The sequence below is a fragment of the Trichomycterus rosablanca genome, chromosome 21 (assembly GCF_030014385.1).
Source record: "Trichomycterus rosablanca isolate fTriRos1 chromosome 21, fTriRos1.hap1, whole genome shotgun sequence".
Classification (NCBI taxonomy): domain Eukaryota; kingdom Metazoa; phylum Chordata; class Actinopteri; order Siluriformes; family Trichomycteridae; genus Trichomycterus; species Trichomycterus rosablanca.
This window is the reverse complement of record NC_086008.1, coordinates 16,435,535-16,454,207: the sequence shown is the minus strand read 5'-3', so window position 1 is coordinate 16,454,207 and position 18,673 is coordinate 16,435,535. Positions and strand designations below refer to the sequence as shown.

The 18,673-nt window shown below is 35.2% G+C and overlaps 1 protein-coding gene across 3 annotated transcripts in view; it reads right to left on the bottom strand.

Moving 5' to 3' along the window:
- Positions 1 to 2,362: 2,362 nt before the first annotated feature.
- slc4a4a (solute carrier family 4 member 4a) overlaps positions 2,363 to 18,673 on the bottom strand; it is a 108,525-nt gene continuing 92,214 nt past the window's right edge. For 2 of the 3 annotated variants that reach the window (XM_063017729.1, XM_063017728.1), the window contains 8 exons: positions 14,999 to 15,177; positions 8,602 to 8,674; positions 7,931 to 7,999; positions 7,667 to 7,840; positions 7,369 to 7,533; positions 5,604 to 5,697; positions 4,036 to 4,109; positions 2,364 to 3,076 (listed from right to left, as the gene is read on the bottom strand). In XM_063017729.1, coding sequence (XP_062873799.1) covers positions 4,072 to 4,109; positions 5,604 to 5,697; positions 7,369 to 7,533; positions 7,667 to 7,840; positions 7,931 to 7,999; positions 8,602 to 8,674; positions 14,999 to 15,177 — 792 coding nt within the window. In that variant the 3' untranslated portion in view covers positions 2,364 to 3,076; positions 4,036 to 4,071. Of the gene's footprint in view, positions 3,077 to 4,035; positions 4,110 to 5,603; positions 5,698 to 7,368; positions 7,534 to 7,666; positions 7,841 to 7,930; positions 8,000 to 8,601; positions 8,675 to 14,998; positions 15,178 to 18,673 lie in introns of all 3 variants that reach the window. The other variant, XM_063017730.1, reaches the window with a different exon arrangement.

The following is an 18,673-nucleotide window of genomic DNA, read 5'->3' as shown; positions in this document are numbered from 1 at the left end:
TTAACAAACCAGTAAAGACAAAATCCAGGAAACACTGGATACAATGCAGAAACTGGGTGCCAAACTCACCCAGTCATTTTAGAAAAAGGGAAAAAAGACCCTATTTCATAAAATCAGTTTATCTTTAATACTCAATCTTTTAAAAAATATAAATCTAAAATAATCATTTCAATGGTGTGCTCTAAAAAGTTTTCAAAATTACATGTTATTATTTAAAAAAACTATTAATACATGGTTCTTTTTTTTAAAGCTCTAGAATATTTTAATAGACTTTTTTTCTAGTATAGATGCCCAGAAATATTAAAAAAAAAATGCATTTACATACATTGGTGATTTATTGGTGAAACAAGGTGATTTAGAAAAGAAAATAGTGGGAAATAGTGGATACACAGGAACAAGGCTGAAGCGTCACACACACACTGTAAACTCTTCTTGTAAAGTGGAACATTGAAATCTTTCCTTCTTTAGATCAACACTGTGAAATCATTTAGATACTGCCAAAAAACATAATATTCAGATCCTAGATAAGGTAAATATAATGCTTATAATAGAATAATGCTGTGACATACGTTAGATATTCCGGTGAACTATTTGCTATACTGTCTATAAAGCCTGTATTAAGAATTATTTTTTAGATATGGGGCAAAGCGAATACAACACACATTTGCAACAAATAATAATTTATAAATTATAATATATTATGTCAAGCTGTAGAGCATTTGATTCTTCAAGATTCCATAATGAATTATTTATCTTAAACCAAATGTCTATGCAGTAGTGGTAATTAACTGCAGAATTATGCAAAAAAAAAGTCATGCAATTCCATTGTTTTACTGGCAGATAGTGCCAAACTTGCTTTTTATTTACTTAGTGAATTGGTCTTAAGGAATCTTGCGGTAAAGCAATGAAATTGTAAGTACTGTCAATCAAAAAGGCTCAGATTATATAAAACCCTAATACACCCATGGGAACTGTGGGTCCTGATGCAAGATGCAACAGAGGACTGATTTGAACAGACTACTGTAGAAACCTAAATATTTTTGAGAACCCTTTTTATTAAAAGTAGTCAATCAATCAATCACAAAATGCCACTGGAACAACTGCTGTGTTTTTGAAATGTGTGAAGCCAGTAGGACTGTATAAAATGTGTGTCGAAGAACACTCATTTTGCATACTTGGCATGACAAAATATGCAGAATATTAAAGGTTTTCATGTAGGGCATGCAGTTCTCCTGCTTCACCACCAAATGGCATCATACATTTTTGCAAAGCAATTTTTGTAAAATGTTTATTAATATTTTTTTTTTACTTTTTTGGAGAAACGTATTTTATTGGTAAAAATGTCTAAAGGTATTTTTGTAGAATGATGCGTGCTTCTAACAGAAGACAAATCTATATTATGTTTCTATTTTGGCAGAATTTAGTTTTGTTGTGTCCAAATGCAGAATCAGAAATGCTTTAGTTTATACAATCAATTACAATATAATAATTATAATAGTAGTAGTAGTAGTAATATAAAACAGTGATATACACTATAAGGTCCAATATATTTGAATATAATTTGAATATAAACTTGCTGGACATCCTATTTTAAAAACAAATTAAAATCTTTTCAGCTATAAAAACAGTCACTCTTGTGAGAGGGCTTCTCAAAAGACCTTGAATTATGTCTATGAGAACTTGTGCTCATTCAATCAAAAGAGCATCTGTATGGCTGGACACTGATTTGTTTTTCAAGAAAGCATCAATTAATGTTCCAGATCATTCCAAATTAATGGCATTTATTAGTCAAAAAAGTGTTAAGATAGTGTGTGTTAAACCAATACAGTGTTACACAATAAAAAAAATAAAAATTGGTTGCTAAAAATTAGGCACAGGTACATTCTGTATATAAAAAAGTAAATCTGCCCAGTTTTCAAAATTTATTTTGCTGGATACTTTTGTTTAAAATGTTTTTGCAATTCTTATTTTGGTTGTATTTGTTATTATATGTTGAAATTCAACCGATTTGAACAGGAAGGCTTTCTTAAAAAAGGAAGTAGTAAAAAAAGGGCCAAATTTGCTTGGTTGTTGACTTCTTGAAAGTGTTAGCTTCAGCAAAAAAAAGACAAAAATCTCTTTAAATCGATTAGGTAAGTTACATGCTAGATGAACAGATCAGAGAAAGCTGTAATCCTTAACATCTGATTGCAAAAAAGAGCAATCATAGGGCAAAATAGCAAAAAAATGATTGCATAATTGAATTACTTTAATTAGTGTAGAACCTTTTGAATTATTTATATATATATATATATATATATATATATATATATATATATATATATATACTGTATATATCATATCATTGTATTGAATTAATATAATTTAGAATTTAGAAATGTGTACATGTAAATTATTTATGTAATTTTTCTGTTTTAACAGTTTACCTTAGTTTATTTTAAAAGTTTAAAAAAGATATAATATTACATTTAATCCTCATTATTAAAATCAAAACCTTTTTTCTATCTAAATCTAAAGTAAGAGGTAGAGCTACAAAACAGAAAAGGAAATCAAAATATTATTTTCCTGCTACAGAAAAAGCAATTAAAGTAATTCCTTATACAAAAGAGGAATAAAGAAATGTGATGTGCCAAAATGAAGGAGTGTCTTCTGTCCCCCCATGTGTAGTTAAAAATCTGATACAGCATTATTATTTCATCATTTGAAGCATAAATTGCATAGAAATTACATCAGCAAGTGGTCTAGCAAACGTGAATAATGAGTGAGTTTTCTCACATAAAAGCAAAAGATTAAGATGACATCCATGAAAATGCTGAAGTTCTACTCACAGTAAAATAAAAGTGTTTCCACATCTCTTTACAAATTCCCTTAATCAGGTGTCTTTTATAAAAAAGAAAAAATATATATCAGCAGGTTACACTGACAGCGTGCTAGCTCATTGCGTAGATTTCTGATTGGGTGAAAAGGGGGCTACAATGAAGTCTCAGACCCTCGACTCCAGAAGAAGACATCTTCGTTGTTGTCAGAGTCAAAGTCAATTCTAATCTGAGGCACATTTAATGGCATTTTTTCAGGACTGAAAAAAGAACAAGAAAATAAATGAGATTTAGGTTTTTGACAAAACTACAGCAGAGATACACTATTTGTTTGTGCAGTCTAAAAATATGGTCACACCAGAACTGGCATGAATTTGGCCCACTAAAACACTTTCAGAATTAGATGTTAGCAAGCTAAGCTAGCTCTGCACCTATCATTAGTAAAAAGCACACACATTAAGTACATTTATACAATTTTATTATAATTTATTCTCAAGTTGGGTAATTCTCCTAAAAATCAAATTCAAATATTATAGCAATTGTGTTAAAAGTTAAAGAACCCCATTAAAGATCACCCAACAAATCATAATGATAATAACAGTAATAATAATAAACCACACTGTACAACTATTATACAACATTTGACAACACCAGGAAACACTGGGTGCAAGGCAGGAATCACCCTGGACAGGACCATGATTCCAAAAAGAAGGTTAAAAAAAGTTTTTGTGCCTACAAAGATGAGTTTAGATCTTAAAGCCAGCATGGGTAAGAATAATAAATAATAAACAAACAAATAACTAATGATAATGTTATGGCAAAAACTTTTTATAATGTCTTGCCACAATACTGCAGCCATGGTGCAAAACATGCATCAGATTATATGTATGATATATATATGCACCATTAGGAAAAAAATGCCTCTAATCACTTATATGTGTAGCACCAATCTGGAAACTTTCACAGCACACTGCTTAACCTACCTAAAATCATCTGCTCCTCACACACAAGCTACCCACTAACCACTTTTACTCTGCCTAGAAAAAGGCTATCCAGACAACCTTTGGTCATCCATAACTCACTACCGCTAGAACCATGTGACTCACACATTAGAATTTCCACTGCCACAAATTTAAATATACCAGAAATTTAAATATACCATATTTTCCACAGACAATGACGCACTAGTGTTTTATCATTCAAACCTTTTTTGATTTACCTTGATAATGGGCTATCTTCATAGTAGCACATTCTCTCAGCATGAAGAGTATTGATTAAGGCATGACTTTTCTCCTGCAAAAAAACGTCAAAATGGGTAAACTAATGTACATGGAATCATGTAAAAGTTAACACATGCAATTCACGTAAATATGACAAATATGACAATATGACATATAAATATTGTTACTGTAAGCTCAAGACCAGCTGATTCACAATATGTAACAAAAAGTTCATACTAGTACAAGTATATACGTCTCATTGGTTAGTTGTATACAAGCAAACAGCAGTAAGAAAAAAGTTCCAATATTTTAAAGCATGCAAGTCAAGTTGCAGCAGTTTACCTGCATATGCAAACACAAGTAAATTTCAGTCTCCACATCTTTCAATAAGGTCATGCTTAACCTTCCACCTAAACTAGGGTTTTTATGATTATAAATATCCAAAAGAAACCAATGGTTTATAGCAAGATTAATGATTAGAAACATGCAACTAAAACAGAATATTAAAATAAGTCATTTACTTACATCCCCTTTTACAACTTCATATTAACCCAGGAAAAGTGTAAACACATGCTAAAGTCGAAATTACAAATTACCAGGTAAAATACAAAGTAATTACCTAGATGTATTATGTATGAGCAGAACCATATTGCCAAAAGTATGGAAATATGACTGACTATAAGATTGTTGGCCTTTTTATTCCAAAACCACTTTCATTAATACACAGGCCTCCCCAGTCTTTCTGTGTAAATGTGTGTTCGTTCAGTCAAAAGAGAGTTTGTGAGGTTATGCATTGGTGTTGGATGAGAAGCCTGCAATGAAGTTCCAAATGAACTCAAAATATTTTCAATGAGATTGATGTCAGAATTCTGTACAAGATGTAAGTAGTGTGTCTGTAGGAACTGGTGCTGATTCAGTTCAAAATCAACCCTAATTTTCCTCCCAATCTAGTCATATCCAATTAGGATAAGACTAGACTGCAGTGCATAAACTGGACATGTGGCAACCCTGACCATAATAAAGTGTTTGATTAAAAAAATAACATAAAATAAATTATTTTATGCACCCATTAATAATAAGTGGCACTAAAAAACCTGAACTTAAGATAAGATGGGTGGCCATATAGTATTTAACAGAGGGCAAAATGTAATGGTGTAAAATTATGTAATTTCAAATTAATTTAGCTTTTGGAATCAGCATCTAACCAGGTAATCACTGACCTACATCACACACTAAGACTCAAGTGTTGGAAACGTGAAGGCCAACAAAACTATTTAAAATTACATCTATTTAAACTTAAATGTAAAGGTTAACCAGGTAAACCACCATTTAAAAGCTTAGAACTGGAAAGCTTAAAATTTAGGACATTACCAGTAAAGGTAACCCAGTAATGTCACTGCTTTAAAGTGTGAAAAAAGGTGTAGGATCGTTTAGGTGAAGCTGAGAGGGGAAAGTACTGATCAGAAAGAAGTTAGTGCCATCACGCAAACAGAACAGTTAGAAGGTTGTAAGGTTACAGAGGCTGATAGATGAATGAAGAGATTAGCTCTGTTCTGCTTCTACTCACTGTCAGAGGCCTTATCCCCTAAAAACGGCTCCTGCTCAATCATATCCAAGGGGATTTTAATGCTGGGCACATTCTCGTTGTATGGACTGTCAGACTGTAAGAAGGGAATAAGATTTACAGAATAGTGAAAGTGGGTGACATGGTGATATTCTGTGAATTGATGGATACCTACGACTCAGTTGTTTAAAAAAACCTTTCATTGCTTCTTGGTGTGGTTTAGGAGGATAGTTTTAGATCATTTTAAAAGGTTATGAAGTCCTCTTAAATGCCTATATTCTCCAGACTCTGTTGATACCAGAGGACACAAAGGCTATGGTGTACGGTACACACCAACAGATGTGCTACTGTGACTCAAAATAAGGCTTACTTTATTCTGTGTAATGAGGTAATTCAATACACACAGTGCATTGAATCCTTCTGTATATAGAGCTGTGTAACCACAGACCAGTCAAACATACCAAGCTAACTTCTGTCCACTATCAAAACCACCTACAAAAAACCCCAAACCATACTCAAATAAAAGTACTTTGGTTGGCAGTTCTGAGTCACACCTGAGGAAATAAACATTCAAATCTTTAACATTTTCTTTAATGCCTCAAAATTATTTAAACTACTTTGGAAAATTACTTTGGTCTAGGAACATGAGAAGCTTGCAGAAGCTTGAAGTTGCTGGTCATATCTGTACACCTGCCAACAGTAGATTCTCGCATAAAAAGCTTTAGCATGTGCTTAGCACCATGCCACTCGCTGTATTTTCATGACGATTGAGGTGGTGTCTTTACCAGACCAAAGCCACAAGGATTCCCTAACTGGCTTTTCGTACCTTAGACAGGGACAACTGTGTATATTTAGCATCCAGCCAGGCCAGTAAATTAAAAGTGACATTTGTAGTGGGTGATAAAGTACCCCATCATGCCTGGTGCTTCTCTCTGGAGATGTGATGGAAGTCCTTAAATAAGGAGCGACATATGAATCTACTGATGTTACCTAGAGAATAGCTTTTTATTATTCATCGTTTTATATTAAATAGTTTAGAAATTACTAATACATTTGCATGATCTAATTATAAAATATAGTCTGATCTTAATTCAAGTCATATTCACGAATGTATTATGTGTGAATAACAAACAATTGTACTTTTTATGTTTTTATAAAAACACAATAATAATTTATAGTCCAGGCTGAAAAAAATATGAAAACATTTGTATTAAAAATTTCAATATTTATTGTGTCTTTTAAAAAAGTGTGAAGCATTACGGAAATCTTGTACAGCTATTTTTGTTGGAAAACAGTATTCCATTATTATAACATTAGTTTATTTACTTCTTTTTTAAACCACCTTCAACATTGAACTATTAGTGTGATCTTTGTCCACTTCTAGGTAGAGAAGCAACAGTACAAAATGCTCTCAACTTGTAGACTATTTGTCTTGTCAATTGACAATTAACCAAGATTTAGAAATGCTTGTTCATAGTATATTTTGTAAAATTCTTTATTTAAGGTAGATTCACATAAACATATCTTACATGAGAAGACGTATAGAAGAAGACACCAGTATATCCCACACCTCCAATCTATTTCAATTAAATCATGAGCCCAAAGGTTCACATACCTTTTCTAGCCTGGAATGTACAAACGTGTTTGTTTTGACTTCAATGAAGATTATCGTGTTAGCTTTCCTGTGTATGGGTAATTAATGCAGAATCCATTTGGTCTTCCAACTGTGTGTAGCAATGAATAACAAACACACATTTAGAATACTCACATCATCCACATCACTGTCTATGCTCCCATTTTTCTTCTTCTTTTTTTTCTTCTCGTCTTCCTTCTTCTTTTTATCCTTTTCTGGGATGACGTCATCCAGGAAGCTGAGGTCATGCTGAGAGAAGACGTAGTCCATAGCTTTCCTCACGGCCACCAAAGCCAAAATCTGGCCAAACAAGTTGCAGAAACAGACGTGTCAATCACTGTTAGGTCTGCCCATAAAACCAAGGATCACAGCTTTTTTGTGACATTCTTGTGACATTTTGACATTCCAATCCTAACAATAAAAGCTGACTTACCATGACAGGGAAGATAATAGCAGCCACAGTGGACTTGAGAACCCAGAGCAGGGCCAGACACATCACTTGAACAAAAGTAAAAAGATGGACTTTGCGCAGTGGCACATGCCGCAGATAGATCAGGTCTGGCTGATGCTTGGCAGGCATGAGGAGCAGCTTTAAGCGGTCCATAAACTATGGTAGCAAAAAAAAAAAGACATAATAATAGAAACGTCACAGAAGCTGAGTATAATAAGGGAGATGGATGACAGAAAATTGATTTACCTGGACTCCATTAAGTGAGGCCACCCCCATGTAGAGAAAGACTCCATACAGTACAGGCATGGGAATAAACTATAGGGAAGGACAAACAAATAGCTTAGCATTACTTTCATAAACTGTCTAAATACTGATACTACAAATAATACTACAAAATATGATCACTTAGAAAAGAAAGTCACTTGGAAAAAGAGTAGAGAAGATAAGTGAAGGAATGGAAGATATAACGTGATTAAATAATATACATGGCAAAAATTAGGACATCTGAAAATTACATGCAGAACCATGGGCACTAATGGAGTTGATGCCCTTTTACTGGTATAACACTCTCTACTCATCTGGAAAGGCTTTCTACTAGATAAAACATGACTAGCACTACTGTTTTAAATAACAAGGATGCACTGACAGTCTATATGCACTATTGAATTGCCATGTATAAATCATGCTCCATCATCCGGAAAAAATCAATTCAAAGAAAGTCCTTTACTTAAATAACATTAAAAAGAACATAAAGAACATAAAAAGAAAAATAATCATGGGTGAATGTATCATCTTGTTGGAACAAACTGTGCCAGTTTTTATGTCGTCACAGAGCTTTTTATTATGACCAATTCTACAGTCAATGACTGCAAACTACAAGACATTTGTTTAGACTGAGTAATGTATAGCTGTATTACCTTAAGAATAGGAGACATGAAGACTGAAATCCCAGTAAGAAGGAAGACACAGACTCCAGTCAACCTCTGCTCCCTGCAAAACAATCATACAGCTTAATTTAACAGTCAGACAACACAATGACTCGGTGGGTAGCACTATGTTTTTTGTGTAGAGTTTGCATCTCTGTGTCTGCATGGATTTCCTCCAGAAGCTCTGTTTTTGTTTGTTTTTTACAGAATTTTACAGTAATCTTAAAAAATTACAGATTCAAAATTGCCCATAACTTTGTTTGACATTGAACTTGAACTGATGAATCATGTGTAAACATAACAAACTGTCTTGTCATAAATGTAACCAAAGTGTAAAGCATGATGTTACATTCTAATAAATAACTTAATAAACAGTCTTGCTAATAATATTTGCTAATTTAAAAATATAGACAATTTTCTGCCATTAAAAAAATAGAAGTTAACAAGTCCTTTTGTATTTTTGTTAACGTTAAGCACAATACCCTTTTGCATCCTCTTGTGGTTAAGGCATCAGTGACACTTTTTGATATTTTGTCTCTGAATTTTCAGACAACTACACGATATGACTCAAAGTTTGAAAAACGGAGCAACTTCTTTCCAATCCTTCTGACCTTGCGGCTGTAAGGCGCCACAGTTTGATGCTTCCACTACCATGTTTGGAAATTGTAATAGCCAGGTATACCTGTTTTTGATAGACATGCTTTTCTGCCCAAGGTGTTAAATTTTATTACCATAAAATCTTTTTCCTTGTGTTGCCAGTGTCCTTTTACATGCCATTAAGCAAACTCTAAGCACGTCTCGTCACTGCCACAAAAGGCCTTAATTATGAATTGCTGCAAAGATGGTTGTCCACCCACCAGGAATTTCCATCTCCACATGTTACTTTTGGAGCTTTTCTAGAGTGACCGCAGGTTCAATGTTGTTTTTTCACATTAACATTATTAAGTCCACTGTAATCCTTGGAACACTTAAATCTTTAGAGATTTTTTTTTATCTTTTCTATCTATGCTTTGCCACAATATGATTGCAGAAATTAAACCCTAGATTACACAGACTTTGACATCTTGGACTTTATGTCCTGACAATGCACTGTAAATTGTGGGCCCTTACAGACACAGGTGTGCACCTTTACAAACTATGTCTGATCATTTTAAGTTGCAACTGGTGGACTGAGTAAGTTCTATACACATCTTAAAGATAATTAAAGCAAACAGGATGCACCTTTCCACAATTTGGAGTGCAACAGCAAGGGTCTAAAGGTCCTAATATTAGCTGAATATCTGTAAGAGCTGAAATAAGTAAGAGATTAAATAAGGACAGCATTTTTTTAGTGACCACTTAGGTGAAGTATGATTAACATCAGATTTTGAAATTGTTAAATACGAAGAGACAAACCACAGAGTTAAGCTGTTTTTTATTTATTATGCATGGCTGTCTAAAGTGTTTTCTGTTTATTCAGCTTACAGCTGCATTAATAAAACAGCCCTAGAGTTTAACCAAACATGCTGGTTTTTCAAGACATGCATCACACTGAGCTGAACTCAACAGCACAGCAGCAAGTACAAAGAAAATGTTTTTAACTCTACGTGAAACCTACATGATCAAAAGTTTGTGAACACCCCGGATAGTAATCAGGAGGCATGAACAGAGCCCTGACCCTTTGAACACTTTTGCATTGAGTTGAAACAAATTGGACCTTCTCATCTGACATTAGCACCTGACCTCACAAATTATCTTTTTATTACAGTTTTTCTGAGTTGCTAAAACACATTTCCTGAAATCTCCTCTCCTAAACACAAAACCCAAAATGTAAGCTACTTTCACAAAACCTCTGACTTGTCTTGCAAAATCAATCAACTTAAAACTACTTTATCTTTGCTCAAAACCAAACACTGCCGTCAAAATACACACAAAGCCAGCCAATACATAAACACTACACAGCAGTTATTACACACTACATAAAACATTAGAAAACACTGTGCTTTTATCATAGCAAATCCAAACATCTTAATTCAGGAATTCTGGATTTTTTTTTTGTATACATGAAAACATATTTAATGATGTGTTTATATATTTATATACTAAAGAACCAACAAAGAAATACAGTATATGAACTGCAATATATTTATTTATTGTATATACGGTTTGCAATGTCAATCATTTATTCTGCCTCAGGATCATGTCTCTGGGTCACGTCACAGGACTTCATCTACATCACAGGCAATAATCTCCCTAACTAGACAACAAACAAAAAAAAATCCTTTTGCATGCCGAATCCATGCTAGAAAAGAATCCACTCTAATGTCATCACATGCTGCATCCATTGACTGGAGTATATTTTCCTAGGTATGCTGAGAAGAATTCCTCAAATGGGTTTAGAAAGAGAGAGTATGGTGGAAGGCTTAGATTTATGAAATGGAGGTTATTGATAAACCACTCACATACGTTTTGACAACGGTGAAAGCTCACATTGTCCCAAACGACAACGTACACAGGATGCTTTTGCAGCTCAGAATCCCCCGCTCAAGTCCATGCATAGCATCTTGTAGACCATCCTGAATTTGTTCTGTGTTGTAGGGCCCTATTTTACAGCATTTAGCAGATGCTTTTATCCAAAGCCACTTGCAGTATACAGTTTAAGCAACTGAGGGTTAGAATCCACTTCTCGGCTGCAGGACTGTTTTGAAAACACAGACTGGGAGTTATTTGCACAAAGTACAGACTTAGAGGAATATAGCTCATCTGTTTTGGCATACATAGCTTTTTGCACTGATGCTATGCTAACCACCAAGACCATTAAGGTGTTCCCAAACCATGGGTCGACAGAAATGTGAGGTCTCTACTTAGGGCACGGGACACTGCTTATAGGTCAGGGGACAGGCTGGCTTACAATAATGCCCGGAGGAAATTGAGGTATTAAAGAAGCCAAGTGCAGATACCAGCAGCGCATTGAGGGGCACTTTGAAAACAACAACCCCGCAGCATGTGGAAAGGCATTAAAACCTTAACAGACTACAGGAGCAACACCCCATTAATCAACCAAGATGCCATGCTTTCTGATGCCCAGTTCTTCGCGCGCTTTGACAACCACAACAGAGTGAGAACTCAAGCACCTTCAGGTGAGATCCTCTTTCAGAAAGATAGACATCACTAAAGCAGCAGGACCGGACAAGGTGTCAGGCCGCACACTGAAGTCATGCGCTGAACAACTAGCAGGGGTGCTTAGTAACATCTTTAACCTGTCACTGCAGCAGGCGGAAGTTCCCACATGCCTCAAATTCACTACTACTGTCCCAGTACCCAAAAAACATCAGCCAGGGGCCTCACTGACTATCGCCCAGTTGCCCTGACACCCATCATTATGAAGTGCTTTGAGAGACTTGTTCTAACATACATCAGAGCCAACATCCCCACTGATCTGGACAGCCACCAGTTTGCCTACCGGGGAAACAGATTGACAGAGGATGCAGTCTCGATGGCACTCCATTCAACCCTGACCCACCTGGAGCAACCTAACACATACATCAGGATGCTTTTTGTGGGATTAAACACCACACTCTGCTCATAAATTCTAGACTTCCTTACAAACAGACCGCAGAACGTCAGAGTGGGCAACCACACATCGTCCACACTAACCCTGAACACAGGAGCATAGTTAGGACTGTGCAGAGGATTGTGGGTACCAAGCTTCCAAAACTGGACACAGTGTATACTAGCCGCCTGCATAAGAGGGCTAGGAACATCATCAAGGACTCAACTCACCCAGGTAACAGACTGTTTGTCCCCCTCCCATTGGGCAAAAGATTCAGGACAATTGAGACCCAAACAAACAGACTGAGGAACAACTTTTTCCCCAGAGCTGTAGCCTCCATTACAGCTCCACGCCACCCCCCACCCAGACACAAACCCATAGCTACTGAGACAGAAAACCCAACTGTCTTGAACCCTGCCCTCCCCAAGCTGCTATTAAAGCACAGATCACTTTAAATTCTGTACATAAATATACCACTGTGCAATAATAATAATAATGTTAATAATTACTACCTGTCACAATGTAAATACTCATCTCTCATATTTCTTGTAATTTTTAGCTTATTTTGTGCTGTACCGAGTTTTTTATATTTTTTTTTACTTTTTTCTAATATATTTTCATACTTGTATCCTATGTTTATTTTATTACTGCTGCTGAGCTCACTGAGAGCTACCAAACAAAGTCTCGTTGTACAACTACAATGACAATAAAGTCTATCTTATCTATCTTATCTTAAGGGCCTTGCTCAAGGGCCCAACAATGGCAACCTGGTAGTGGTGAGGTTTGAACCTGCAATCTTCTGCTTACTAGTCCAGTACCTTAACCACTAGGCTACATGGTCACATTGCCACCACGATGGACAGGCATTTCTATAATTGCAAGTTGACCAATTATGTTGAGACCTTTTCTCCACCTCTTTGAGAGACTACATCCAGCTGTCCAAATATAAACTTTCATGGGGCCTCTCCATGGGTTTTAGTTTAAATGTGACACATCATGACAGACCTTATGTCATTGTATACATGTGCTGCTTTACACAGAATACAGTATTTGATATGACTTGTTCTTGGTCATCCTCATCTTCCTCCTCGCCCACCACCTCTGAAACGCTCTCCTCTTCTTCTTCTATTGTTGCCCTCCATTGCTTAAGTCACAATACAGCTCAGAAATGCCACATGCATTTGAACTGACTTTTATTCTGTTTACCTAATACTAATTTTAACCATATTTACTGATATGACACTTGTGTGCACAGTTTTTACCTGTAGTGTGTTAACAATGACAATAGTGTGTTTGTTGTGTTTAATCTTTGTGGCATGTGTGTGCCATTTTGCATCAAAGTGCACTACCATGCACAATGTGTGTTTGTCAGTGAGAATGTGTTTAGAGTTTTGCAAAAAGGTTAACTCGGATATAAAAGCTGTGTCAAACTAGGAGAAAATGGTTTAAGGTTGAAAAGAGTGAGTAATACAATAGACACGTTTGGCAGTTGACAGATGTGTTTCCAAGAATAGGGTTTAGTGTTTTAGCAATAGAGAAAAAACTGTAAATGGGCACAAGCTCCTACAGACACACTTCTGAATTTTAAGGAACGCCTTTCCAGAGGAATCAAGGTTCTTACAGAAAATTGAGGTGGAGCAACTTCATAATAATTCTAATGGTTTTGGAATGTCCAACAAGCTCACAGTCAAGATTGCATGGTACAGAGCAGGCTTGGGGCTGGTCCATTTTTGGCTTTGTAGGCAAGAGTCAATGTTTTAAAATGAATGCGTGCAGCTACAGGAAGCCAACAACTACACTGTTATGCCAACAGCTACAACTGTTAACATGTCTATTTGCCCACACAGAGTAAACACTGCAGAACATGTCTACATGTCTATTTACCCACACAGAGTAAACACTGCAGAACATGTTCTAGGTCTGCTTTTAATTAAATATTTTTTCTGCTACAACAATCATAATTAAAAATGATTTTCAAACTCTGTATTATAACTATCATAAAAAAACAAAAAAGATTATCATTTACTACTTTATTCCACTATGATTAATATAAAGTTATCAAAACTAGTCAATTAAAACTGCTTTCTCTGTGTCTGTGACTGAAAATGTTGAGTAATAGACATTGTCAGGACTGAAACAACAATAGTTGGTTCCTCCAGATCTTTACATAACATCACATACTCTTCCTAATGTTTCCTAATGTTAAGTGACCATGCACTGATGTGATAGGGACAGCAAAACAAGACACAGTTACTGTATCAGATTTTATAAAAATTACTGTTTCAAAATTGCTATGACTTTGACATTTAGCACTTTGTGCTAAATCTCCTTTTTGTGAACATTACAGGATTGTGATGCTTTATAAGACCAGGACCACGAGAGCAGGACATTTGGGAGCACTTCTCAATACAGAATCTTTACCAGACCTTTCCTCTTTAGTTTACCCCACAGCTTTTCAACTTTGATTCTGTGGTCATCAAACCATCCCCCTAATATTTAACATAATTGTTTTTTTAACTTCATTCTTCTTTTTACAGCAAATGAATCAGTGGTAGCAGCAAACACCAGACGATTATGCTTCTGTTCAGATTAAAGAAAGGACTTTGTCTGCCACGCTTTGCAGATGATTTTTGTGCAAAAAGGTGGCACCTTACTGTACATTTTGAGAATTTAGTTGGCACCAACATGCTACTATTATTTCCAAATGCTTAACTGTGATCAGTAATTCAGAAATGAGAGGCTCTGTCAATCTAATCATTCTTCTTACTGGGCATAATGCACTTTCTTAATACAACATAAATATTTTTATTTAGTAGAAACTTTGAATAAATTAGACTTTTTGTTGGTAAAACATACCTGACACCCAAAAATTTTGGCTGTTCTCCAGGAGCCGATGTTTCTGTCTCCATCTTCAAGCTGTCTATGTGGGCGATAGAAATGACTGTAGCAGCGACATACCAAGGCAAACCCATAAAGGAGCACAGTGCAATCAGTACAGCCACCAAAAACAGGTCCAAATGGTAGCCTGCACCTTTCTGTAATGCAGAAAGCAGGTAAAGCAGGTTATTAAAGACCACACTGTTAAACACAGTTATTTATCAAATTATAAATGCTAAATGTTAACATTTTAATGGAGAAATTTAATAAAGCCAGTAAATAGTATTTGAAGTACATATAGTGCTGTAAAAAAGTACTGTCCTCTTACCCAATTTCTTCTTTTTTTTACTAATCTGTCACATTTAAATGTTTCAAATATTTCAACTATTTTTTATAAAAGATAGACAACAAAAGTAAACACAAATGCAGATTTTAAAAGATCATTCAGTTTCTTGAAGATAAAGATTTATTCAAAACCTGTATTACCTGCATTAAAAGTAATTGCCCCCATACCTAATAACAGCTTGTGCCCTTGGCACTAACAAATGCAATTTATGTCTGCAATAACTAACAAAACTAACAATTGGTCAACTTTTCTTTGCAGGATTGTGTTCAATTAGATACACTGGAGGGTGTTTGAGAATGAACTTTTTAAGGTCTTGCCACAGCGTCTCAATAAGATAAGAACCCTACTCATAAGTCCACAGTTATATATATATATACAGTGGGGGAAATAAGTATTTGATCCCCTGCTGATTTCAACAGCAGAATATCAACAAGAAAAAAAAACATTAAATAAAAGTTATAAATACTTATTTCCCTTAATTAAATACAAATTAATTTATAACTTTTATTTAATGTTTTTTTTTCTTGTTGATATTCTGTCTCTCTCTGTTAAAATAAACCTTCCATAAAAATTATAGACTGTTCAAGTCTTTGTAAGGGGGTAAACTTACAAAATCAGCAGGGGATCAAATACTTATTTCCCCCACTGTATATATATATATATACATATATATATATATATATATATATATATATACATATATATATATATATATATATATATATATATATATATATATATATATATATATATATATATATATATATATATATATATAAAACAAATAAGAAAGAAGCATACTATTTGACATGAACAGGGTTAAAGGCACTCTTCCCTAATACTTCGTTGCACAAACGTTGGTAATAATAGCATCCAAACATTTAAGCCATCTGTGAGCTTCTTGCACCTGTCTGCTGGTAGTTCCTTCCACTTCTCCACTGCAATTCTTTTAAATTCTCTCAAAACTCTTAAATGTTTGCTACATTTTTAACTGAATTGAGATCCAGACTCATTGATGGCCAATTTTAAACATTTTTACTTCTTAACTACTCTTTTGGAAAGTGGTAGATAGGGTACTGGAATCAGAAAAGTAATTTTCTGACATGAAATGTACATGTAAGTAGAAGTACAAGTAAATGCTGTTAATAAAAACGCAAGTGGTCAGAATTTTAACAAATATGAAGATTTTAATCCTTTTAAGCCTGTAATCCACTTACATTATCTAGTTTTAGTCTAACTTTTTTGGAATGTGTTGTAGGTCTGAAATGCATGTATATGTATATTAAGTTGAAATGAAGTTGACCAGACAAACCATATCTTGAAATATCTTGAGTTTTTCACTGAATTAATTTTAGCAAAATTAGGTGGAACGTTATATCTGTGACTCAAATGTAATTAAAAATGTTAGCTAGATACCGGCACAATCTTAATGCTAATTATTAGAAATAAAAATATATGATGAGGCTTTACTTTATTAATCATTCTTAACTTACATCAATGTGTTTCTTGAGGTTGGATGGGGAGTTCTGAAATGCCTTTTGTTGCTGGAGTATCAGGCACGGTCGCTAAATCTGCTTTCATTATTAAATCAGACTTATGGTCAAGTGGAATACTACTCATGTTGCTGCTAGCATCTGACATGCCTGGAGCTGGGTGAAAATCAAAATGTATCCATCACTTTTGAATAACATGTTTGCACTTGCGCAATAATGTGCTTAACCATTGATCTAACTTATAAGTGCAAATCACAAATTCACCAAACCTGCCTGCTTGCAGTCTGTCACACATCTTTTCATCATTTAGCTACCAAATTTCTTGCCGTCGTACTTTGTAGTAACAAGTAACGAGTCTGCTTAGGGCAAATGTATCGGAATAAAAGTATAAATTTTATTTAGAAAATGTAGTGGAGTAAAAGTGAAAGTTAAAAACAGAAATTTAAAAACTCAAGTAAAGTACACATACTCCAAAAAATACTATAATGAAGTATTATTACTTTGTTACATTACACCACTGCTTTTGCACATGTGCTTTGAGCATTATACAGCTGTAGGACCCATATTGTTTAATTGAAACCTAGTTTTCTTACACTTTGGGCCTCTAGTCCCAAAGGTAGCAAAGTAGCACCACAACATTATGGATCCTTCACCATGTTTCACCGTAGGGAACATAATGCTGGTATGCATTGCCAAAGAGCTCAAAATTGGTTTATTTAGGAAGGTATTTTACATGGTGTACTTAATATTAGAGGATGTCAATAATGTTGACTACAACTGTACTATATCAAACAGCTGACCAATTTCAATTCACATTGGGTTCATTAAGCCATTGGGTTCATTGTGTCATTGAGTCTGAGAAGGGTTACAAAGCTATTGCTAGGAATTCAGCAAACCACAGTAAAAGCCATTATCCACTAAGAGAAAACTTTTAACAGTGGTAAACCCCTTCAGGAGTGGCTGAACGCATAGACAACTCTTCCAGTAGGTTAAAAACAACCCAGACCAACATCTAAAAAATTGCAGGCCTCACTTACATCAGGTAAGGTTGCTTTACATGATTCTACAATAAGAAAGCAATAGGCTAAAGGGAAAATCCTTTTTTACAGCACTGTACAGGGTGAGTCAAAAGTCGCAGGACACTTTTTTATTCCAGAAACAAAAGGGAAAATGACATATCTGAATACCCCAGCAAGTAATGGGTAAGGGGGCCTATCTTTTAAGCTATGTCCGGAACATGGCCGCCATCTTTAAAGCCGCCATATTGGATCAAGGGCAAGTTTTTCCATTGGGAAGGTGGTCATGTAACATATCAAAGAAGACCAGAATTTTCTCAGAAATCGATTGCCTCAAATTTGCAATATCTCTTGTGGTTTAAAAGTTATCAACACAGAAAGTTCAAAACTTTTGTTGTTCCATACAGGTAAATGAAGATGGAATTGACAAAAGAAGAGAGGATTGAGGTGATTCTGATGTCCGGGGAACGCAGCTGCCGTATCATAGCCGTGAGGTACTGGAGTGACGAAAACCCTCACTGGATGGCAGACACCAAAGTCATAGGTGATGTGGTGTGGAATATGGGGCACCCGTGTAATCGGACCCATTTTCATCAACCAGACCCTAAATGCTCAGCGCTACCTGACAATGCTACAGGAAACATGTTCCCATCCATTCTGACCAAAGACGGCAGTTTCCCCTGTTATTTCCAACAGGATGGGGTTCCACCACACTACGGAGCAGGTGTTCGTCAGTGGCTGAATATTAAATTTCCTGGTCATTGGATTGGCCGTCATGGTCCTGTGGAATGGCCGCCCA